The 25,522-nt window shown below is 47.4% G+C and overlaps 1 protein-coding gene across 13 annotated transcripts in view; it reads right to left on the bottom strand.

Moving 5' to 3' along the window:
• The window catches only part of MCF2L (MCF.2 cell line derived transforming sequence like), an 892,749-nt gene that overhangs the window by 11,517 nt on the left and 855,710 nt on the right, over nt 1-25,522 (bottom strand). For all 13 annotated transcript variants that reach the window (XM_069637167.1, XM_069637165.1, XM_069637161.1 and 10 more), the window contains one exon: nt 18,882-19,000. In XM_069637167.1, the coding sequence (XP_069493268.1) occupies nt 18,882-19,000 (119 nt within the window). The remainder of the gene's footprint in view (nt 1-18,881; nt 19,001-25,522) is intronic.

The raw sequence follows: 25,522 nt of genomic DNA, 5'->3' as shown, positions 1-25,522 counted from the left end.
AGCTGCTTTGCAAATGGTGTCGAGGGGAACATTTGCAATGAAAGCCAGAGTGGCCCCAATGCCTCTAGTAGAATGGGCCCTTGGCGTAAAAGGCAGAGTTTTTTCAGAAAGAGAGTAACACAGCTGTATACAGTTGATAATCCACTTCGAGATCGCGCCTTTAGAGACGCGATCCCCCTCTCTGCCTGTAGCTACGGAGACAAACAGTTGATCTGTTTTCCTTAGCGGTCTGGTTTTATTTACATAGTAGAGGACCGCCCTACGCACATCAAGGGTGTGTAGTTTCACCTCAGCTGAGCTTTGCGGGTTCTGGAAGAAAGCCGGAAGCTCGATGGACTGGTTTACATGGAATTTAGATATAAATTTAGGTGAGAACCTAGGGTGTGTGCGTAAAAACCAGTTTGTCTTTGTGGATAGTAAAGAAAGGATCCTGCACTGACAGAGCCTGAATTTCACTGACCCTTCTTATAGGGTGAAGTCTCTTTACTCCTTCCATGAAGGCTTTAACTACTGGTACTTTCCACCACAATACTTTGTTATGGGATGTGGTGTAAGCCGAGAGGGCTGCCAGGTGTACTTTCAGAGAGTTAAAAACCAAACCTGCGTCCATCAGGTGGAGCATGTATGTTACAACGTTGGAAGGAGTGCAATCAACTGGGCTGATTTGTTTATTCTGGCACCAAATAACGAATCTCTTCCACTTGTCAAAGTAACAGTGCCTTGTGTTTGGTTTGCTGGATTCTTTTAGGATGTCCATACACTTCTGCGGTAAATTGAGATGCCCAAACTCTATGACCTCAGGAGCCATGCTGCCAGGTTCATTGAGTTGGGTTCCTGGTGCACTGTTTGACCTTGTTGCTGGGACAGTAGGTTGTACCAGGCTGGGAGTTTGATGGGCTCGCACACCGCCATCCTGCGTAGGTGTGGAAACCATGGTTGTCTCGCCCACATGGGAGCAACTAGGATGAGCGTCATCGATTCCTTGTTCATCTTGTACACCACCTTCCTGATGAGAGGAGTTGGTGGAAAAACGTACGCAAACATCCCTGACCAGTTCATCCACAGGGCGTTCCCTTGGGAGTCTGGCTGGGGGAACCTGGATGCAAATCCTGGGCATTGTTTGTTTTCGCTTGTGGCGAATAGGTCTATAGTGGGGACACCCCACTGAGAGAAGAGATCTTCTACGATATCTCTGTGAAGGACCCATTCGTGTTCTTCTGGGAGGGAGTCCCTGCTTAGGGCATCCGCTAGGGAATTGAGCTCCCCTGGAACATGTTGTGATGACAGGAAGATGTTCCGTCTGAGTGCCCATATCCAGATTTTCTGGGCAAGCTTGGACAGATTTGGCGAACGAGTCCCTCCTTGTTTGTTCAGATAGAACATGGCTGTCGTGCTGTCCGTCCGGATCTGCACCGACAAGTTTAGCAGATGGGGCTCGAACGCCCGAAGCGCTCGGAATACTGCCAGAAGCTCTAGCAGGTTGATGTGGTTCTTGGCTACTGAGTGAGACCAGAGACCCTGAGCTGTGTGGTGGAGATGGTGAGCTCCCCACCCAGTCAGGCATGCATCTGTAGGACCACTGCCTGTACTTCGGGATCGTAAAAGGGTTTTCCCCTTGCGAGATTCTCTCTTGTCCACCAGTGTAAGCTCTGTACGAGTGTTGGCGAAACGACCACTAGATCGTCCCACTGACCACTTGCCTGAGACCACTGTTTCGCCAACCATTCCTGCATGGGACGCATGCGCAGACGCGCGTGGGGGACCAGGTAAATGCATGACGCCATCATGCCCAGTAACCGCATTGCTTTGCGTACCGTTATTTGTTGACCTGACTGATAATGTGGAATTTGCAGTAGTATATTCCGAATTCTCTCTTCCGAAGGGAAGGTCAACCCTTTTTGAGTATCTAGGATTGCTCCTAGGAACTGTTTTGAGGTGCTTGGCACCAGACTTGACTTCTTCTCGTTGATAGAGAAGCCTAATTCGTGGAGGAGGTCGATAGTCCTCTGAATGTTTGACCTGCAAATTCCTGGGGTTTCCCCCGTTATGAGCCAGTCGTCCAGATAAGGGTACACTGGGATTGCCTCCCTGCGTAGGTGTGCAGCTGCCACCGCCAGTACCTTGGTGAATACCCTTGGTGCTGAAGCTATCCCGAAGGGCAGTACCTTGAATTGGTAGTGGCGACTGTCCACTTTGAAGCGCAAGTATTTTCTGTGCGCTGGGAGCATGGAAATATGAAAATAAGCATCTTTCATATCCAAGGTTGCCATGTAATCCCCCCTTTTTAGGAGGGGGATTACCTCTTGTAGCGTGGTCATACGGAATTTTTGGGGCTTGACATACTTGTTGGCAGGCCGTAAGTCCAATACTGGGCGCATTGTCAAATCATTCTTTGGCACAAGGAAGTAAGTTGAATAGATACCCTTGTTTACCTGGTGTCCTGGGACGAGTTCTATCGCGTCCTTTTCTAGCAGAATGGCGATCTCCTCGAGAAGGATCTTCTGATGTTCTAAGGAGTGTATTCTTTGTCGTGGAGGGTGGTTCCGGGGACGCTGCAGTAATTCTATACAATATCCTGTGGACACTGTTGACAGCACCCATCTGTCTGAGGTGATCCCTTCCCAAGCCTGGGTGAAGTTGGAAATGCGTCCCCCTACTGGGGTTGCGTGAGAAGGGACCCTGAACTGAGCGTCACTGCTTTGGTGGAGGCGTGCCACCTCCCTTGTTGGGGCTGCCTCTGCCTCTTCCACGACCTCTCTTGTTACCCCTGCCGTAACTTTGGGTAGACTGCTGGTTGTTGTTCCATTGTGTACCCTGTCCTTGGGCATAGTTGCCTCTTTGTGAATTTTGGCCGCGTGGGCGACGAAAATTACTGTTCCCCCTCTGGTTAGGGGGTTTGTTGGTAAGCTGGCCAAGGGATTTGAGAGTCTCGTACTCGTCCTTGGCATTTTTAAGTGCGTCTTCGACCGCTTTCCCAAACAATAGATCGGGTTCCACCGGCTTGTCTATTAATGAAGCCTGGGTTTCTGTTTTGAACCCCGACTGCCGTAACCACGCATGTCTTTTGATAACAGTACCTTCTGCTATCAATCTTCCTGCGTTGTCCGCGGCGTCGAAAGTTGCTTTTAATATGCAACCAGACACGGCTCTCCCTTCTGCCGAGATCCGAGCCAACTGGCCCTTTAACGGTTCAGGAGCAGAGGCTATGAGCGCCGCGACCTCTTCCCATTGATGGCAGTTGTAACTAGCCAACAGGGTGGTGGAGTTAGCAATCCTTGCTTGGTAGGCGGACGTTGAGGCTACCTTCCTGCCAAACCCGTACAGTCTTTTGCTCTCCTTGTCGGGAGGAGCTTCTGACAACGATAAGGGTGTCCCAGCCCTCTTCCGAGTGTTGGTAACCACTAGGGAGTCTGGTTTAAGATGTCCTCTTATATAAAGAGGGTCAGACTGGGCTGCCCGAAAAAGTTTTTCGACTCTGGGGTTGACGGCTCTGGTGAGGTTAGGATTCACCAGGGATGGATCTATTCTACGTTGGATGGATTTAAGGATAGGGATGGTCTGAGCGACCGGCCTCCTCTCTCCCACCAACTCTTCTGCGAAGTCCCTTTCCTCTTGTACACCGTGGGTGTCGATGTGAAAATGTTCTGCTGCGCGAGCAAGAACTTCATTAAGGAGGGGCTGGTTATCAACTGGCGAGTCGGTAACTGGGGCTTCGCTCGCTACCGGGGAATCTACTCTGTAAATTTCCTGTTCATCTTCTACCTCCTCCAGGTCCTCATCATCCGCATAGTATTGAGTCCCGGTTTGTTCCTCCATAATTGTAAACTCCTGGTCCCCTTCAGGGAAAGGCTGTCCTTGGTATCTGGGGTGTGGAGTAGAGTATGGAGTAGAGAAAGGCTGCACCTCGAAGGGTTCAGGTCTTTCGAACCGGGCCTTTTTACTTAGGGGGATCGGATCAGAGGAGCCTGAGGGTGTGGCCCCTTGAGGGTCATACGAAAGGAAATGTTCTGGGTTTTTTCATAAAAATCAGCTAAGGAAGACATCCTTGACATGACCCTGTCTATGTCTTCACTGGACCATTCTTTGGAACAGGGTATGACTTTAGTAGGCAACTTAGAGGACTTATCAAGGGTACCTTTGCTGGATGTTGATGTCCCAGTAGATTTATGTTTGTCTGTCTGCTTAGGGTGGAAGGATGGTCTTACAGGAGTGGAAGGCTGTGCTTTCCGCTGTTTCCCCCCCTCCCCGTGCGTGGAAAAATGTTTTCCCTGCCCCTTGGAGGCCCCAGAGACTTTCGACGCCTGGCGTCGAGGGTCTGGAGAGGTATCTTGTTTCGAGCGTGGGGCCTCGCTGGTGTTAACTGCGGCCTCGGTCTCCTGGAGCGCGGCCTGGGGGTGGAAGTCGTCTTCGTCTTCCGACGATCGAACTTCCGTTAATCTAGGGAGCGAGGCACTCTTGGCAAGAGTGGATGATTGCCTTGCGTCATGAGGCGATCTCGATCGAGAGCGCCCAGAGGACACCGAGTCGGACCGTTCTATTTGTGCCTCTTTCCGAGAAGTCGACGTCGTCGAGGTTCGGTTGGACTTAGTGTGCTTAGTGTGTGTAGGGTGTGTAGCACTTGCGTCGCCGGGGGTCTTCCCCATAGCCGCCCTGCCGGACAACCTTCCGAGGTCGGGGACCTGCGCTCGGCAGTCTTTCGACGCCGTAATGCCCTCGCCGTCCGAAAGTACGGCGTCGCTGCCATCGCTGAAGGCGCCCTCCGCTGCCATGGCCGCCTGCCTGGCGTGGTGGGCCCAACGCTTTGTCGAACGGTCCTTAAGTGTCTTAGGCTTAAACCTACTACACGCTCTGCAGTTCGCTTCGGGGTGGTCCCTCGGCAAGCAGAGATTGCACGTGGCGTGCCTGTCGACCCAAGGGTATTTGCGGTTGCACTTGGGGCAGAATTGGAAAGGGGTACCCTCCATACGCACCTTGAGGCAGCGGGCTGGTAAGTGTAGGAAATATATAAGGTGTACCTATATACCAAGAGTGAAGAGTATGTACCACCCCCCACTCTCCCTACTTGCAGGGCCGAGGCCAGCGGCCTACTAGGCCCGGGCCGAGGCCAGCGGCCTTCCGAGGCCCAGATCCGTCGTGCAGCAGCCGACGGTCGATGTCTTCTACAGCCGTCGTTGGGGTGGGGAAGGATGTCAGTAAATAATTTTAAACTTCTATAATTAGCAAAAGTATGGCTAAGGCCAGGGGACTCCGCAAGATGCTTCCGACCAGTATGGCGGAAAAAAACAATCTGAGGATCCCAGACGCGTGAGGGATCTTGGGTACAGTGGACGTCACACTAGGGATAGTATTACTGGCACGCCTGTGTCGACGCCCATTTTCGAGTTTCGAAAAACAAACTGTAATACTCCGCAGCTTCCACTAGATGTCGGCCTATACACAGCATGTGATCTAAGCAGATTCCACAAGCCTCAGAAATATATATATATATATATATATATATATATATATATGGGATACATTACTCACCGTAATCGTATTTCTGATGCTTGTATCTGCTTAGATTCACATGCTGTGCATAGGCCGACATCTAGTGGAAGCTGCGGAGTATTACAGTTTGTTTTTCGAAAGTCGAAAATGGGCGTCGACACAGGCGTGCCAGTAATACTATCCCTAGTGTGACGTCCACTGTACCCAAGATCCCTCACGCGTGTAGGATCCTCAGATTGTATTTTTTTTTTTTTTTTCTGACATGAGGAAGCATGAGGAGTAGCGTGAGTACAGATAATCCAAGCAGATAGACAGAAAGGTAAGACTACAAGCAATCATGCGCCTTCTCTCGGAGGGGAGGAAGGGTGGGTCGCATGTGAATCTAAGCAGATACAAGCATCAGAAATACGATTACGGTGAGTAATGTATCCCTTCTGAGGCTTGTGGAATCTGCTTAGATCACATGCTGTGCATAGATTAGCGAGCAGTACCAGAAGAAGGAGGTGGGATGTGAGAAGGGTCATGAGCAAACAGGTGTCTTAGAACCGCTTGTCCCACTTGTGTATCTGTCTTGGAATGAGTGTCAATGCAGTAATGCTGAGTAAAAGTGTGAATAGAGCTCCAAGTAGCTGCTTTGCAAATGGTGTCGAGGGGAACATTTGCAATGAAAGCCAGAGTGGCACCAATGCCTCTAGTAGAGTGGGCCCTTGGCGTAAAAGGCAGAGTCTTTTCAGAAAGAGAGTAACACAGCTGTATACAGTTGATAATCCACTTCGAGATAGCGCCCTTAGAGACGCGATCCCCCTCTCTGCCTGTAGCTACGGAGACAAACAGTTGATCTGTTTTCCTTAGCGGTCTGGTTTTATTTACATAGTATAGGACCGCCCTACGCACATCTAGGGTGTGTAGTTTCACCTCAGCCGAGCTTTGCGGGTTTTGGAAGAAAGCCGGAAGCTCGATGGACTGGTTTACATGGAACTTGGATATGAATTTAGGTGAGAACCTAGGGTGTGTGCGTAAAACCAGTTTGTCCTTGTGGATAGTAAAGAAAGGATCCTGCACTGACAGAGCCTGAATTTCACTGACCCTTCTTATGGAGGTAATGGCTACTAAGAAGGCCGTTTTATAAGTCAGGTGTTTGAGACTACTTTTATGCATGGGTTCGAATGGGGGTCCCATGAGCTTAGCTAGCACCACGTTGAGGTCCCATCCTGGCGGTGGGTTCGAAATAGGAGGGTGAAGTCTCTTTACTCCTTCCATGAAGGCTTTAACCACTGGTACTTTCCACCACGAGACCTTGTTATGGGATGTGGTGTAAGCCGAGAGGGCTGCCAGGTGTACTTTCAGCGAGTTAAAAACCAACCCTGCATCCAGCAGGTGGAGCATGTATGTCACAACGTTGGAAGGAGTGCAATCAACCGGGTTGATTTGTTTATTCTGGCACCAGATAACGAATCTTTTCCACTTATCAAAGTAACAGTGCCTTGTATTTGGTTTCCTGGACTCCTTTAGAATGTCCATACACCTCTGTGGTAATTTGAGATGTCCAAACTCTATGACTTCAGGAGCCATGCTGCTAGGTTCATAGAGTTGGGTTCCTGATGCACTGTTCGACCCTGTTGCTGGGACAGTAGGTTGTACCAGGCTGGGAGTCTGATGGGCTCGCACACCGCCATCCTGCGTAGGTGTGGAAACCATGGTTGTCTCGCCCACATGGGAGCAACTAGGATGAGCGTCATTGATTCCTTGTTCATCTTGTACACCACCTTCCTGATGAGAGGAGTTGGTGGAAAAGCGTACGCAAACATCCCTGACCAGTTCATCCACAGGGCATTCCCTTGGGAGTCCGGCTGGGGGAACCTGGATGCAAATCCTGGGCATTGTTTGTTTTCGCTTGTGGCGAATAGGTCTATAGTGGGGAAACCCCACTGAGAGAAGAGATCTTCTACTACGTTTCTGTGAAGGACCCATTCGTGTTCTTCTGGGAGGGAGTCTCTGCTTAGAGCATCCGCTAGGGAATTGAGCTCCCCTGGAACATGTTGTGATGACAGGAAGATGTTCCGTCTGAGTGCCCATATCCATATTTTCTGGGCAAGCTTGGACAGATTTGGCGAACGAGTCCCCCCTTGCTTGTTCAGATAGAACATGGCTGTCGTGCTGTCCGTCCTGATCTGCACCGACAAGTTCAGTAGATGGGGCTCGAACGCCTTTAGCGCTCGGAATACTGCCAGAAGCTCTAGCAGATTGATGTGGTTCTTGGCTACTGAGTGAGACCAGAGACCCTGAGCTGTGTGGTGGAGATGGTGAGCTCCCCACCCAGTCAGGCATGCATCTGTAGTCACCACGGCTTGTACTTCGGGATCGTAAAAGGGTTTCCCCTTTGCGAGATTCTCTCTTGTCCACCAGTGTAGGCTCTGTACGAGTGTTGGCGAAACGACCACTAGATCGTCCCAATGACCACTTGCCTGAGACCACTGTTTCGCCAACCATTCCTGCATGGGACGCATGCGCAGACGCGCGTGGGGGACCAGGTAAATGCATGACGCCATCATGCCCAGTAACCGCATAGCTTTGCGTACTGTTATCTGTTGACCTGACTGATAATGCGGAATTTGCGGAATTTGCAGAAGTATATTCCGAATTCTCTCTTCCGAAGGGAAGGTCAATCCTTTCTGAGTATCTAGGATAGCTCCTAGAAACTGTTTTGAGGTGCTTGCCACCAGACTTGACTTTTTCTCGTTGATAGAGAAGCCTAATTCGTGGAGGAGGTCGATAGTCCTCTGAATGTTTGACCTGCAAATTCCTGGGGTTTCCCCCGTTATGAGCCAGTCGTCCAGATAAGGGTACACCGGGATTGCCTCCCTGCGTAGGTGTGCAGCCGCCACCGCCAGTACCTTGGTGAATACCCTTGGTGCTGAAGCTATCCCGAAGGGCAGTACCTTGAATTGGTAGTGGCGACTGTCCACCTTGAAGCGCAAGTACTTTCTGTGCGCTGGGAGCATGGAAATATGAAAATAAGCATCTTTCATATCCAAGGTTGCCATGTAATCCCCCTTTTTTAGGAGGGGGATTACCTCTTGTAGCGTGGTCATACGGAATTTTTGTGGCTTGACATACTTGTTGGCAGGCCGTAAGTCCAATACTGGGCGCATTGTCAAATCTTTCTTTGGCACAAGGAAGTAAGTTGAATAGATACCCTTGTTTACCTGGTGTCCTGGGACGAGTTCTATCGCGTCCTTTTCTAGCAGAATGGCGATCTCCTCGAGAAGGATCCTTTGATGCTCTAGGGAGTGCACTCTTTGTCGTGGAGGATGGTTCCGGGGACGCTGCAGTAGTTCTATACAATATCCTGCGGATACTGTTGACAGCACCCATCTGTCTGAGGTGATCCCTTCCCAAGCCTGGGTGAAGGTGGAAATGCGTCCCCCTACTGGGGTTGCGTGACAAGGGACCCTGAACTGAGCGTCACTGTTTTGGTGGAGGCGTGCCACCTCCCTTGTTGGGGCTGCCTCTGCCTCTTCCACGACCTCTCTTGTTACCCCTGCCGTAACTCTGGGTAGACTGCTGGTTGTTATTCCATTGTGTACCATGTCCCTGGGCATAGTTGCCTCTTTGTGAATTTTGGCCGCGTGGGCGACGAAAATTACTGTTCCCCCTCTGGTTAGGGGGTTTGTTGGTAAGCTGGCCAAGGGATTTGAGAGTCTCATATTCATCTTTGGCATTTTTAAGTGCGTCTTCGACCGCTTTCCCAAACAATAGGTCGGGTTCCACTGGTGCTTTTAAAATGCAACCAGACACGGCTCTCCCCTCTGCCGAGATCCGAGCCAGCTGGCCCTTTAACGGTTCTGGAGCAGAGGTAATGAGCGCCGCGACTTCTTCCCATTGATGGCAATTGTAACTAGCCAACAGGGTGGTGGAATTCGCAATCCTTGCTTGGTAGGCGGACGTTGAGGCTACCTTCCTGCCAAACCCGTAAAGTTTTTTGCTCTCCTTGTCGGGAGGAGCTTCTGATGAAGATAAGGGCGTGCCAGCCCTTTTTCTAGTGTTGGTAACCACTAGGGAATCTGGTTTAAGATGTCCCCTTATATACAGAGGGTCAGACTGGGCTGCCCGGAAAATCTTTTCAATTCTGGGGTTGACAGCTCTGGTGAGGTTAGGATTCACCAGGGAAGGATCTATTCTTCGTTGGATGGATTTGAGGATAGGGATGGTCTGAGCGACCGGTCTCCTCTCTCCTACAAACTCCTCCGCGAAGTCCCTTTCCTCCTGTACACCGTGGGTGTCGATGTGGAAATGTTCCGCTGCTCGAGCGAGAACCTCGTTAAGGAGGGGCTGGTTATCAACTGGAGAGTCGGTAACTGGGGCTTCGCTTTGTACTGGGGAATCTACTCTGTAAATTTCCTGCTCATCTTCTCCCTCCTCCAGGTCCTCATCCTCTGCATAGTAATCTGTCCCGGTTTGTTCTTCCATAATTTCAAACTCCTGGTCCTCTTCAGGGAAAACTTGTCCCTGGTAACTGGGGAGTGGAGTAGAATATGGAGTGGAGTAAGGCTGAACCTCGAAGGGTTCAGGTCTTTCGAACGGGGCTTTTTACTTAGCGGGATAGGATCGGAGGAGCCTGAGGGTGTGGCCCCTTGAGGGTTATATGAAAGAAAATGTTCTGGGTTCTTATTATAAAAATCAGCCAAGGAAGACATCCTAGACATAACCCTGTCTATGTCTTCACTGGACCATTCCCTGGAACAGGGTATTACTTTAGTAGGTGATGATTTATGGGACTTTTCAAGGGTAGACTTGTGTCTGCTTGTCTGCCTAGGGTGAGAGGATGGCTTTACAGGAGTGGAAGGCTGTGCTTTCCGCTGTTTCCCCCCCTCCCCGTGCGTGGAAAAATGTTTTCCCTGTCCCTTGGAGGCCCCAGAGACTTTCGACGCCTGGCGCCGAGGGTCTGGAGAGGTATCTGTGTGCTTCGGGCGTGGGGCCTCACTGGTGTTAACCGCGGTCTCGGTAACTTGGAGCGCGGCCTGGGGGTGGAAGTCGTCTTCGTCTCCCGACGATCGAACTTCCGTTAATGTGTGTAGCGAGGCACTCTTGGCAAGAGTGGATGATTGCCTTGCGTCGTGAGGTGATCTCGATCGAGAGCGCCCAGAGGACACCGAGTCGGACCGTTCTTTTTGTGCCTCTTTCCGGGAAGTCGACGTCGTCGAGGTCCGGTTGGTCTTAGTGTGTTTAGTGTGTGTTAGGTGTGTAGCGCTTGCGTCGCCGGGGGTCTTCCCCATAGCCGCCCTGCCGGACGACCTTCCGAGGTCGGGGACCTGCGCTCGCTGGCTGTCTTTCGACGCCATAATGCCCTCGCCGTCCGAAAGTACGGCGTCGCTGCCATCGCTGAAGGCGCCCTCCGCTGCCATGGCCTCCTGCCTGGCGTGGTGGGCCCAACGCTTTGTCGAACGGTCCTTAAGTGTCTTAGGTTTAAACCTACTACACGCTCTGCAGTTACCTTCGGGGTGATCCCTCGGTAAGCAGAGATTGCACGTGGCGTGCCTGTCGACCCAAGGGTATTTGCGATTGCACTTGGGGCAGAATTGAAAAGGGGTACCCTCCATACGCACCTTAAGGCAGCGGGCTGCTAAGTGTAGGAATATATAAAATGTAACTATATATCACGAGTGAAGAGTATGTACCACCCCCCACTCTCCCTACTTGTAAGGGCCGAGGCCAGCGGCCTACTAGGCCCGGGCCGAGGCCAGCGGCCTTCCGAGGCCCAGATCCGTCGTGCAGCAGTCGACGGTTGATGACTTCTCCAGCCGTCGTCGAGGTCGAGGTCGAGGGTCGACGTTGGGGTGGGGAAGGGAATGAATAAGAATTATAATTATAATAACAGCAAAAGTATGGCTAAGGCCAGGGAACTCCGCAAGATGCTTCCGACCAGTATGGCGGAAAAAAACAATCCGAGGATCCTACACGCGTGAGGGATCTTGGGTACAGTGGACGTCACACTAGGGATAGTATTACTGGCACGCCTGTGTCGACGCCCATTTTCGACTTTCGAAAAACAAACTGTAATACTCCGCAGCTTCCACTAGATGTCGGCCTATGCACAGCATGTGATCTAAGCAGATTCCACAAGCCTCAGAAATATATATACATACTCTCTCTCTCTCTCTCTCTAATCACAGAGAGGGTAGGGCTATGTGGCGGAGCGGGTATTAATGCTGTGTCACAAGCAGTTTACTGTGGTATTCAACAGCAAGACAGCATCTGAAATTAGGTCAGCGGGCGGTGCTACTACAGCATATCCAGCAAGCACGAGGCTCGAGTCCCACGTGCAGGAACGGTTCTCAGCACCACAAAAAGAAAGGGAGCAATGGCAGACTTTACCAACAAGTAGAGGAACGTCGAACCCTTCGGTGTCCATCCAGTTCGACCTTCGTGTTTACATATAGACACACATTGAACTGACAAGCTAAAAGTACCTAAACATCTGCTTTCACTATATTCCACACACATCTCATACATGAAATGAGTGACAGATTGAAGCAAAATATGTGCCCCTTATGGGGGGAGGCATTAACAGCTCTAGGAGCCCGAGGACATGTTTTGCAGAGGTTTCAGGACAAAAGGTTTTCAATGCAGTTCTGAATTTAATTAACCCCTCTTCCAGTCCCCAGTGGCGTGTCCAGGTAAGTGCTGCTTAGCTGAAGTTTGGTTTTTGGGAATAGGGAAACCTGGTGTCGAGGCAATGACTGCAGTTCGTCGTCCCCCGGAGACCGTCAGCTGCCCGTGAGGGGATTCACCTTTTCCAACAAACATTAGACATGCATGTTTAAAAGCCAAACGGGCCTCCAGGGGCAGCCTTTTCAGACATCATGGTGCTGGAGGGAGATGATCGGGTGGCGAGTGTCCCATGTCCTCGTTGCTGCACGCAACACCCCCTCAATGGTGCCGAGGTAGATTTTGTGAGGCTCACTAACACTGCAGGGCATAGCCCATTGTAGTGGAATCAGCAAGACCTGGATCTCCATTTTGTACGCATCTTGGGGAATAAAGCACCTGGTTTTGCACAGCATGTAAACGCATGATTGCCAAATGTATGCAAAGCCACTTGTCATTACAAAATATTGGTTGTAGGCTGAAATGTCATCTCTTCCTGAAACCTACTTTTGTCAAGTATTTCAAACAAAACTCTATTCACTCCTCATATGTGCATACGTTTAAAACTCATTTAAGATCTAATGTTTTTGATGATTGTTATTTAAATAAAACTTTCCAACAATGTAACTTAAAATCATCTGAAATTTCCTTGGGCTCGAAGTCACAGAAAGCTTCAAGTACTGAGACGGGGAAGAGGAGCAAGGAGTCAATGTGGAGTGAATGCGACACCAAGAACAACATGCAGTCTATTTGTCAGGATCAAAGTCAACTGCGTGGGACATTTAAATCTAGAAATCACCTCCAAGTATCAGCTTGGAGATGGCGAGAGGAGAGAAGCCGCAGAGTGCTCGGAGCAAGAAGCATTCCCAGAGATAGACCCACAGAGACAAGCGGTGGGGAGAGCGGGAAACATTTGCTGGTAAAAGTCTGGAGGCATTTAGGTCCAGAGGAGAGGAACTCTGGTGCACTCATCACGGGTGCCATGGAGGGACCGCTGAAGGTGAACTGTGCGCAGCGGGACCGGAAGAGACGCGGTCCTGCAGCGCAGCAGTGGTTCCATCAGCAAAGGAATGAAAAGCCGACGCAGGAACCGAAGGAGACTGCCACAAAAGACATTTGTATAACCATCCTGAAAATTAGGAAAGACTTTTCTTTGCCGTTTTAAACATGTTGTGGAAGAGACATTTGTTTTGCCATCCTGAGGAAAGGATTAGGTGAAAGAGAAATGTTCATTTCTTTTATTAGACTATTGTTGAAACAGAACATTTTGAACTGTTTTCTTGCAACAATTCAGAGGAAGGGAGCCAACCCCTGGATACAAGGACTATTTTGTTGTAGTAATATATTTAGGGTTTTGCACATTCTTGTTGAATTGAAATTAGAAACATTTGCTTTGACCTTTTGATTGTGTATTTTAGTGTGAGGGTCAGATATAGTTGGACAAAAGGTCAGCCTACTTTACTTTTAGTTTCATAGGAAGGGACATTCGCCATTAAATCTTGGATGTCCTCTCACTTTCTCACCCCTTAATGCAGTGAAGACTGAGGTATTGTTCTTTCCTACAAACACTCTTCCTCCTCATCTTCCACCTCCCTTTATATCTTTCCCACCTTCTAAGCTCCCAATTTCAAACACAGGTTGTATCCTTGGACTCCACTTCGACTCAGATCTCTCCTTCTCCCATCATATTGCTCTTACTTCTTGTTCTGTCGCTTTCATCTCCATAACATCTGCAAAGCCTGTTTCTCACTTTTCAAGCATCCAAACTTTTAATCTCCTCCCTGATATTTTCTCGACTCTTCTACTGTTCTACCACTGTTTGGACTTCCAAGTTCTTGTCTTGCCCCTTTAATATCAGGCTTCAACTCCTCTATTCGTCTATTGCGTCTTTTTCCCCATCTGGATACTATTTCCTCTTCTCTTGCAACACTTGGTTGGCTGCCCTTTCACTCTCAAATAAAAGTTTACCTTCTTTGCCTTGTCTTTAAATATCTCTATGGTCTTGCTCCTAACTATCTTACTGCACTCATGTCTTTCTATATTCCTTCTCACCCTCTCCGGTCTTCTCACTTTAGGCTCCTGGTTCCTCGTTCCCCCCCATGTGCGCAGTCTCGCTTTCGATCTTTAGATCTCCTTGCTCCCTTCCACTGGAATGCTCTCCCACTTTCTCTTCGCCCCATCGCCGTCTATCCTCTTTGCGATGGTTCTCTAAAAATACACCTACTTCAACACCCCCGAGTGATTGCTTTCTGGATTTACCCGCTTACTCAATTTTATTGTTTCCATTTTTATATTCAGCACTTTAGTTTAAGGCGCTCTATACAAGACAAATAAAATACAAATACAAAAAATCATTTTAGGCTAGGGAAAGATAGGCCTTTTTCCAAACCCCTTTCTGTTAATAAAAATGCCTGATGTTGAGACTATTACAACTTTGTGTCCGCTTCTCATTTCTGACACCTCATACTTGGGTCCATGCTTATGGCAGCATTGCCACTAACAAGCCAATGAGGTTGGTCAGTGAGAGTGTGTGGCTCCTATGGGGTTCTTGGAGAGAAGGGCATACTGTAAGTGGCCTTGGACATGACTCAAACCTGGTAAGGATGTCTCCGAGTCTCCAAACAAATAGGCATCATGGTGCACAAAACTACATTGGTCCCTAAATAACTACAGAGGACACAGGTCTACAAGACTGGCAGATGGCTTCACTGTTCGCACATCATGATGCCTCTTTACATTGAGCAGAATGGCAAGTTGGAGAAGGGTTATTCTCTCCAGTCCAGCATTATGCCAACAAAATTGAAATGGAATGACTGCCATGTTTTGCAGCTATGGCTGATGGCCATAGCTTGGTGCTTACTATGCAAACCTGAAGAGTGATGGAGGGGTTCAGGGGGGCAGTAAAGCCAACACTTCAAGCCTCCTCGGAAGCAGGAGGCCACCATCTTCCTCACCAGGATTCAGGGAAGTGCACCCCATCACTCCCTTTACCTTCCGTTACCCGAACCACAATTTCTACATCAACTGACTGACCTCTGATCCCCAGCTTAAGCACTTTTCCATCCTCCTCCTGGATCTCTTTGCTGGCTTTAAAACTATTGAGGATTCCTATCGGCTTTCAAATTTCTCTAACCTTTCATTCAAATACAATATACACCAGATTTTCCACCTGCCTCGCTGGTCATACCTTCTCCATCTGTTGGAATACTGAAACCTCTGATCCCACCTCTCTCCCAGTAGCAGTCCCTCAGGCTCTACCTGGCCACTCTGGCTAGAAGGTTATAGGAGACCCCAAAGGTGGATGTGCAGAGATGCCAAAAGGTGGCGATCAGATGAGGATGCAGAGCAATGATACCCAAAACATCATCTCCTTTGCTTCCTTCAAACTTGCACTGAAAATGTCTGTCTCTCAGCCATCGGTCATTGGATGCCACTTTTTTGCCTTATGCACTGATCTCTTGGACTCATGTGCCCCAGGACCTCTCTCCTCCCCAATTAATTTCTTCCTGATGATCTTGCCCCCTCTCCTAAAATGCTCAACCTTGAGGCCCTAAAACTCCAACAATTCAACATCTCCATAATCAGAACTTCAAGGATCAACTCACTCAACATCAGGAAGAACTTCCTCCCTCTCCTCACCTACTTATTCTACTAAACATTTTCACACTTGTACTCTGTCATTTTGGCCACTTCTCAAGCCTCCTTCTGGGCCTCCCTATTTACTTCTTTCTTCCTCTAGAAAAGACTCGGAGCATCACTACCTGTACACTCTACAATCTCTTCCCTCATCTCCCACCTCTCTCCACCTAGCACACAAAGGGTGGCTCTCCATGTACAACCAAGCCTACAACTTTCTTCTTCTAGTCTTCAAATCCATCCATGGATAACGTCATCACCGAATCCCGTTCTCTTCCGTTACCGCCCTCTCTTACAGTTCTCTTTAGCACCCTCCACAATCTGTCCATCTCATGCCCGCCTTGGGCATCGTTCAGCTTCTGCACATTCTCCCTCTTGGCCTGTCACTACTGAAACACTGACATTCAAATCTGATTTGATGTTCTTTCTCTTATACTGAGAAGGGGCAACCATGTTTTCCGACATTACCCCTCCTTCACGAAACGCCCATCTCTACAACCGCTAAACATACACTGCCTTCAAGTAAATACACTGGCATTTGTTTTGTCTTGTTCTTTCCCCTCCATGTTCTGTCATACCTTGATCAATTGTTTTCAGGTCATTGTTCATTACACACTGTGTAAGTTGCCTGCCAGCCGGAATTCCTGCACTATTATACGACTGTACATGCTTCTGTTCGTAGCACCACGGTGTTAAACAAAAATATAAATGTGAAAAATCTAAAATAGAGTTAACCCTCAAGATACAATTTCAGGGACAAGTCCTATATTATGGAAGAGAAATGAAGAGAATTAAAAGGAACTTTATTTCCAGAGCAGCATGTCATGCAAACAAACACAAGGACCCTGCAAAAGACAGTTTATGAGACTCTCTCTACATAAAATGTGATTGTTAATTAGCGATGTGTGAAATTACATGTATGGAAGTGGAATCATCAGATTCTGACCCCAATGGAGTGGAGATTATTTTAATTATGTTCTTTTTTCCATCAGGCAACAGGTGCATAAACATGTTGTCCAATCCAAAAGCTAGAATGTGTGGTCGGTCAGATTGGCTCCTATTCCTAGCATTCCAGTCAACTTGGAGGCCAAAGAGGTCTGGCCGTCTACTTAGTTGCAATTATGGGCATTTCAGCCAATAAGTACACTGTAAATTCCAGCTTCTTGATTGGCTGAAATGTTTGCATGTCTTGCAGGCTCCCTTAGTATCATACTGAGAACTTTATGCGTGTTTAGAGCAACAGGTGGAAATCCTACCGAAAAATTCCATACAGCTATGGCAGAAGATGGATTACCAAAACATTCCGCCATCTACTTTCAAACATGCTGTGGCCTCAGAATTTGCATACCCATGCTTGTAACAAAATACGCCTTGGTTCAAGTGATATGTAAAGGTACTGTTTTATTTATGCTATGCTGGTTGTCCTGAAAGTTGCAAGAATGTTCAAGAAATGCTTATGGGATACAGTGGAGTTTCACAGGGTAAGAACCTCAACTGCAGTGCAACCTAAAATGTGTTCCGCATGAAAGGGTTAGTTCATAACTTTGTCCTGCAGTATGGTGAATCAGGGCACAGGGCAAGCCCTGCCATCGAAGCCTAAATTCTTAGAAGAGACATCTTGAAGGATTTCATTTCATCACCAGCTGAAATCTTCTGGGTAGCACACAAATCTTAAGACATTGTCCCCACCAGTGAGCGTCATGGATGCATTGTTGAACTGTTGTCATGGCACTCACATCTGTGAAAGTGCTGAAAAGCCAATGCTGCGCTGCCTTCATATGCTCTTCTCTGAGGCAGTGGAGGCAGGATTTAATAATGCCAATGAATTTGAAAGGTTTTCATATGGATCAACAGTTAATTCTCACCATTGCTGCATGGAACTCTGCACAGATACATCTTATCTAAAGAGCACTCTGCTGAATTTCAGGGCAACCCTTTTCTTGGGTGTGAGGAAAGATGCTTCTCAAATAACACTGAGTTTTTCCCGGTTCGAAGATGGCCCAGGTGGACTGGGAGAACCCGGTTTGTTGTGCTGCAGTCAAGACATTCTCTATATTTACAAGCTTCACAAGGAAACCTTTGGCAGGTCAACAGTGGGCAAGTGGCCTGTTACAGCTCTATATTTCAGGAAAATGCCAATTGAGACCTTATAATTAGATCTATGAAAAACATGATTACAGCCTCTCTGGCAGGTGGTACAAAATGAACGGAAAACGATAGGTGAATTCGGAAAGTTCTGGAGGTAACGCAATTGCACTATTGGGCTGTTCAAGGGCTGGTTGCAATCGGTTACTGTGTTAATTGCGGCTATTTTCATGGCAGCTATTTTAACCATGATGTTTTCGCTGTCACCGTTTTTGTCGATTTAAAAAATGTATATATATATACATATGTGTGTGTTTGGGTAGGAGATTTGGGGGTGGTAGGTGGCAGTGTGAGGGGGTGGGGTGGGTTAGATGGGGCAACACCCCCAAATGGCTGCGATGAAAACACCACAGTTAAAATAGCCACAATTAGAACATGTGCAACCGTTCCAATACCGTGTAAACTGTTTTGCGTCGGCAACCTACTTCAAGAAATTCTCAAATGTTAGTGATGTAAAAGTAAATTCGAGTAGGTCACAAAGTGTAATGCATGCATTTCATATAACACACTTCTACAAGAAAACTCACAATGCCACGATGGAGTGACTGATTGATTACGGTGTGTTGGCATAGAGAGGTGTTGTGGAGCTCCTTCGTTAATGCAAAGATGACAGAAAATAAAGCCTTAAAACAAGTACCAGTCATTCTTATATGTTGCTGGTCTCAAATACTTTCAAGTTATTATGAAAGCTTCACCACCAAGAATCGATTGCGCCTGCTCGCTGGGAAAATTGCACAGCATGTGAGGGACACGTTAATGCCAATGCCGGAAAGTAAGGTTTGAGCTCATTTCGATCCAAGGGCACATTTTAGAGCAGAAAGTTTGACAACACTATTGTTTTCAATATTTTTTGTATACAAATGGTAAGTGAGCAGAAAACGTACATTGGGCACAGGGGAGTTTGAGAATTGTGTTCTAAGTGGAATAGGCATTCAAGACACAGGACATTTAACCCGGGCACTTACTAGTTTCATCACAACCGGTCCCTCTTCTTCCGCATCGGATGAATTGATCGGCTCCTCAGCACTCGACCAGTCTTCAATTTCCTCTGCAGCATCCATTGATTGAGATACTCTAGCCCAGCCTGAGGAGGATCAATTACAAAAAGATACATTTGATTGACATTTCCTACAACCAACGCACCACAAAACATTGACAAACATAACTAAAATGAAGGCAAGGGTCAGAGGGCATATAACAGCACTACTTATAAGCGGTATCTCCTTATAATGTTTGGTCTACCTGCAGATCACACCCACTTAGCTAGATTAAAATAATGTGCCATGGATGTTTTGGAGCCACACTTTTAAATTCAGTGATCCACAGATAGGTTTCAAAATGTGGAAATGTACAAAGTCTGAGTGGAAATACAGTTGGATTACTTTGCCACTTCGTTCTATCAAGCCGAGCTCTGGCAGTCAAGAGGTCAAGGTGTAGAAAGCATGTGACTCCCAAAACTGTTTCTTCAAGTGCCACGGCACAAAATGCAGGTGCCATCCAGGAGGACTCTGCAGGCCTTGGGGTTAGGGAGTAGATTTGCCTTCACAAATCTAGGTAAACAGGCTATCCCTTAGATTCCTTGGCTCACCTTTTGGTAGCTGTGGCCTATCGATCAAATCTAGGGCTAAGGTGTAGACAAGGGCAGAAAGGAATACAGGGTACCAGAAGTACACGTCAGACATACTTTAGAACTCATAAAGGGCAGGTAAAACATTATGGTCAGTAACAGGTGAGCAGCTTGGGTTTAGAAAGCCTCAAATCATTGAGGGCAGTGAACTACAGTCTGATCTGTTGGACAGGGTTCACCACAAAGTTCAATATCAGATAAAAACCTTAGAGTAAGGAGTTTATTATAGACTATTCCCCAAGACTTGCAAAGGATCAACTCTGTGCAAGTCTTTGGCATTAAATCATAAAAGAGACTGACCAGATTGGGATTGGCTGAACACAATATCAGTCCTGATGTTGTGCGCTAATGCCAAATATGTGCCGAATGTTAACAATGGGACAATGTTAAAAAGTGAACCTTGCATCGTGATCACTTGGGTGCCTTTCTCAATGGGAGCCATATGGACAGTACACAAAGGTAGAACATGGTATGTATGACCGTAGCCAGTTAGTACTTGAGTTCACCCAAGTTCTGAGGTCATCAGGGGTGGTTCCCAGTGTTCTGGTTTCCAGTGGGGACAAAAGAGCAGCTTTTGGTGGATGTTCATTCAACGACAGCTGTGGAGCCACTGGAGGTAAAGAGCTGCTGTGGAAGAACTGCTTCAGGAGTTGGGGTACAGTGCAGACCGTCACATCCAATGGCAGTGGCACTCTACATTTTTTTCAAATGTTAACCTTTATATAGCACAAAGTGAGCTGGGAAGAAAGAGCACTGCACATAGCGGCTGAGAGACTAACATATAGCAAATGAGCCTGTGACACAACTAACAAGCTTGTGTTGGGTGTTGTGTGGTCTGCTGCGTTGGGTGAGGAATTCATTTTAGTGTTGAAGCCCTGTGGATGTCCGAAGAAGTGCAGTATTACAGAGCCAGTACATAGCACAAGACTTGTTTCATATTCTATCCGGAATTTGGCAGTTTCCACTCTTGGAGATTCTGGGGAAGTGTTGACCTTTGGACAGTAATAGCTTTCAGCTGAGCTGGTGCAGCGTTGAACGCACAGCAGGCTGTTTTGAAGACGATTGAAGCAGGCATCAGCAACCAGTGAAGATCCAATGCTGTGGGTATGATATGGTTGAATTTCTTAATACCAGTAATTAATCTGGTTGTGGTTTGTTAAACTGCGTTAAGTGGTGCAAGGTCGGAGGAAGGGACCCCTTGTAAGGAGCGTGTTCCCCTTTCTGTGTGATACTAGGGATTGTGCGGTAGTCCTGGACATGGAGCCAGGTGACTTTGCACTAGGGGCTAGCTTTGGTGTCAACACTCATTTCTTAAGAATGCAGCGATTTCTTCGTTAGTAAGGTTGCCTGGGATCACAAACTCAATGGTGTTGGGTTTGAGATTCAGGCAAGTGCTTGAATGAATGAAGAAGCCATGAATGAATGCAAGTCACCCTATTTAACCATGAAACATATTCTGAGCCACCAACCTTTATGTGTAACTTTGTGTTTTCGGTGTATTGATGGACAGCTATTTTAGGGTATTTAGGAGAGCTCCTGGAGACTTCAAATATATGTTGAAGATCGCTGTAAAGAGGAGGGAGCCATGGGGGACCATGCACGTGACTGGGCCTTTCTCACAAATGTACTTGGACGAGCAAGAGTGTCCTGAGGATGGTATACTTTCCTCCGGACCTCACTACTACATAGAAACTTTCACACTGCGGAGGGGAGCAGACCAGTAAAAAGGCAAGGGTTTGTAAACACAGCTCGTTCAGGCTGCAAAGAAAGGGAAACAGGGTTACTCACAAGAGGCTGTTCCCTGGACTACACCACTAGTCAACTGACCTCTTCCTCATAACAGGAAACAAGTCTGAATTCCCTAGTCGTAGCTTTGCAGACCCTTTCCTTAGCTTAGAGAGTTTGTCTGAGTACTGTTACCTATGTGCTTCACACACCTCACCAATGGTGGCCTGAATCCATAGATCAGAAGACCCACCCAATAGCCATCCATGTAAGAGGAGTAAGGGTGGACTTCCAAAGCCCAAAAAGAGTAGTCGGATGGTACTTGAACCGTTCAGCATGAAGACAATATACTATTGGAGGAACAACTGATCCAAGAGAGGTAATCCGAGGAGGTGACCAAGTCTAATCGAGGTGGGTGTTCGTACCAGTTACCAGAACCAGAAGAGTGGTCCATAGGCAAAGTCCAAAAAGCAGAATCTGGGTAAAAACCAACAGTTCTGATATCACCAAAGCAAACAAGAGTAATCCAGTAGGAGGGTCCAGTAACGTTAACCAGGTTGAGACAGGAAAATCAATGCACCAACGAGTCACCAGCAAACAAGGATAATCCAGCACAAATCCAAAGGAGAAAAGGCGTCCAAAATACCAAAGGATCAGGATCCAAGGACTACACTGCTCTCATGGGGCAATCCTGGTTTGAGAAGCATGGGCTGCTGTAACACAGTGTATTTCCACGTTGGCAGGTTGCCCACGGCTCCCCGTGCCGGACTGGTGCTGTACTGCAGTGCGTGTTGACGTCACGGACGTCAGAGGTGTCGGGAACCATAGCCCTGGGGTGGTGCTTGCATTTTCTGGTACCATGGCAACTGCCAGGTGCATCGCCACCAGCACCTGCTCAGCGGGGCACCGGGATGTGACAGGGTTGTGTTGACTGCCATTTTCCCATCTGGACTTGTTGGCGCGTGTCCCATAGGCAGGATGCAGACCAGCTTAGCATCATGCTATGAACAACAATCCTTGAGGCCAGCAACTTCAGTAGAAATGTTTGGTTTACTAGCACAGGCTGGAGAGATTGAGCAAGTCTTGGAGATAAGAGTACATAATATGGAGGGTGTCCTCAATACTGCATATGGTTGCTGTTTGAGTGATGCACTTGGGTCTGAATCCCTATTGTTAGTCCTGTAAAATTCTGTTGATTTACTTGCTCATGTTGCAGGGCTGCAGTTCTTCCAATAACCTTTCCCAGGGAGTGGAGGTTAGTTTTCAAGGTTGTCTGTATCGAGAATTGCTTTCTTGAGAACACCGTTTTGGGAAATGTCATGAAAGGCCCCTGTGAGTGTGATTATTGGCGATTTAAATGAGCCGCAAGAGTGCTCGTCTCTTAATTGATTTGATTATGATGGTGGGGAGGAAATCATCCATATATGCAGTGGGTTTGAGTGATGCAAGGATTTCCGAGCGTTTGCCAATCATGATTGGCTAGAATCACGTATTATCCTTGGAGATTTCTGTGGAGGAGGCATGGTTAGTGGCATCATCACATCAATGAATGCCTTGAATTTAGTGATTTTGTCAATGAAGAAGCTACCTTAGACACACTTGGTTACTGAATGCAGGATTGTGGGTCTCAATGGGGAGTTGGAGCACTGCTTCAGAATCTGCTATTGTTATGTAGTGACTAGGTCTGTCCCACACAAGTGGTGAGAGAACACAAAAGGAGCCTGGCAGCGTGCACAACACAAGGTTTGAGTAAGACCCATGTGCCTTTGTTATTTACAGAAGGCGAATAAGATTCCATGAACCTGGGGCTGTGCATCTCACAAGAGGCACAGAAGATTAGATCTGAGTAGCAAATACATGAAATGCTAGTCCATGAAGTAACCATCAGGGATCTGCATTAGAACAAGGTGAGTAAGAGAAACAGACATTATGTGAGGGAGCCTTTAGTCCGTGAAATCACTGTTGAACGTGCTGTATAATAGGGATTTATTTTGGCAACAACGTACGTTATGCCACTCTCTCCCACTCTTTGTAACTCTAGTCATTAGGTTCAATTCTGGCAAACGCTGTCTCTCTGCTGGCCTACTACTTGGACACGGTGGGACACTTTAGCCCATGCTCCCGAGAGCCTGCACATTGCACTTGCCAAGTTTGGTTACAGAGGACGATTTTAGGAGCAAACAAGCAGGGATTCTGAGCCCAGCCCTGACCCACTGACATACTATATCTGCAGTCCTGAGACTGCTCGCAGCCTGCCCTCTGGCCACCCAGAACATGGACACTTTGGTTCCTGTGTTTTAATGCTGTAGAAATTGCCATCAATCAACTAAAATGTTCATGCCTCATAGAACCCCTAACACATGGTTCTGCAACCTTTAGCTCGCTCAATGTTTTGGACGACATCTCACATCATCCATAGAGAGCTGAGTTAATGGTGAGGGATCGTGGGCGTTTAGTTCAAAATACCTGGACGGACGCAGGTTGTAGATCTCTGTCCCTAGCACTTAGGGAACTGAAGTGAGATCCCAGGCAGCCCTACCTGCTAATCGCTGATCCTTGTGCACGCTGTGTACTATGTATCTATTTGGCGTGGGCAGGGAGAGGAAGCGTGCTCGAGCGATATATGAACTACCTGCAGATGCCAATGCGAGAAGTTGGGGCTGTACGATAGCAAAAGAGTGAAGATCAGCAGAACACTCTTCCTGTTCCCATGGCCTTGCATAAAATGACTTAAAATGGCCAATAGCTCTCGCACCCAGGGTTTGGGGATGGTCTCAAAAAGACTGATCACTTGGAGCCTGCAAGACATGCTCTCCATCCATCTGAGATATTGGGACAGCAGCATTGCTATAGACCCACTCCCGCCCCACCGGGCCATCTCACCGTTCAAGGCGGCAAAACGTACAACTAGACGCTATGAAAATGGTAAACATTGCCCTTTACAAATGTCACCTAACATAGCTGCATATCATTTTTTACTGGGTAGGTGTCAAGCATGTCCTGTAGGTAATCCCACAAATGACAGAAAACAATCTGCCACTAAACACCAACAGCCGCGTGTTTGCGTAAATTACAGCATTTGAGCTTTGTAAATCCCACATATCGTGCAGCACAGTTAACTGCTTTCTCATGCTAAGCACTGAAGAGTTTGGAAGCAACCATAGCCCCAAGACTGTTGCTTGAAGCAAAGTTAGCTGCTCTTATGCTATGCAAGGTATGCAACTACACTGTGTGTCTGACATCTAACTCTCAATCTCAAACCTTACATACATCCACACACTTCCACAAAGGCACCCATAACTGCCTTCTCAAGAACACAAACCATGCTTAGCACAAAACAGGCACTCAAGCACCACTTCCAAGTTCTGACTCCAGCAAACCCATCACACTGCTTATAGGACACAACAGACATACAAACTACCACCACCCACAGGTAACCAGCTCCGGCTTCCTGGGCACCAATATCCAGTTAAAACACAAACACTCGCCACGCAGAGAGATGCACGTCTGAAATCAGGCAAAGATAACACCAGGACTGCCTTCAATGAATAGCCAATTAAATAGCCTTTACTCTGCTCCCAATAACCCACCCTTAAACCCAAACGTTTTTCAGGCTGGACCAAAGAGAGCCTGTAAAATGCAGAATCTGCTCTTTAATAAGGCCTAGTGACATAACTAGAGCTGTACATGTATTAAATATAATATGAGCTATAAACTAGGATTTTCAGAACACCTACAACCGAACAGAGGATAACTTAAGTGCTTTGCTTCAGTATATTTCAGTATATTTTTATGAAATGCTAGTGCAAACCACAGTAGGTGGGAACCGTGAGCAGTAGTCTTTTATCATTAGTGTGCTTCGCATTTATTTACATCCAAAAACAAAGGTGGGGACCCCTACATAGGCATCTTGGGTGAGTTCAATATATACTAAACAGAGAGGATACCGTATGTGCTGAAAGATTCAATAAATGTGTTTCAGAAAGCGCATGCTGAGGACCAGAGAGAGTATTCTTATTACAAATATATCATTTTATTCTGTTACAATTTCATAAAATACATCATTTTTGAACAAGACAATAATTCATTTCCAATCAACATATATTTTTGTGAACAAAAGTTGTTTTTGTGCAAACAGCGCTTTTTTGTGTAAACATTTCTCCAATGTGTATATCACTAACACAACATTCTACCATTCATCTTCACAATCAAATCTATCTATGATGCATAATGGTGGACTGTCAAAGTAGGAAT

This window comes from Ambystoma mexicanum, chromosome 7p (genome assembly GCF_040938575.1).
Source record: "Ambystoma mexicanum isolate Mex_15411 chromosome 7p, UKY_AmexF1_1, whole genome shotgun sequence".
NCBI classification, from domain to species: domain Eukaryota; kingdom Metazoa; phylum Chordata; class Amphibia; order Caudata; family Ambystomatidae; genus Ambystoma; species Ambystoma mexicanum.
This window is presented reverse-complemented; position numbering and strand designations above follow the sequence as displayed.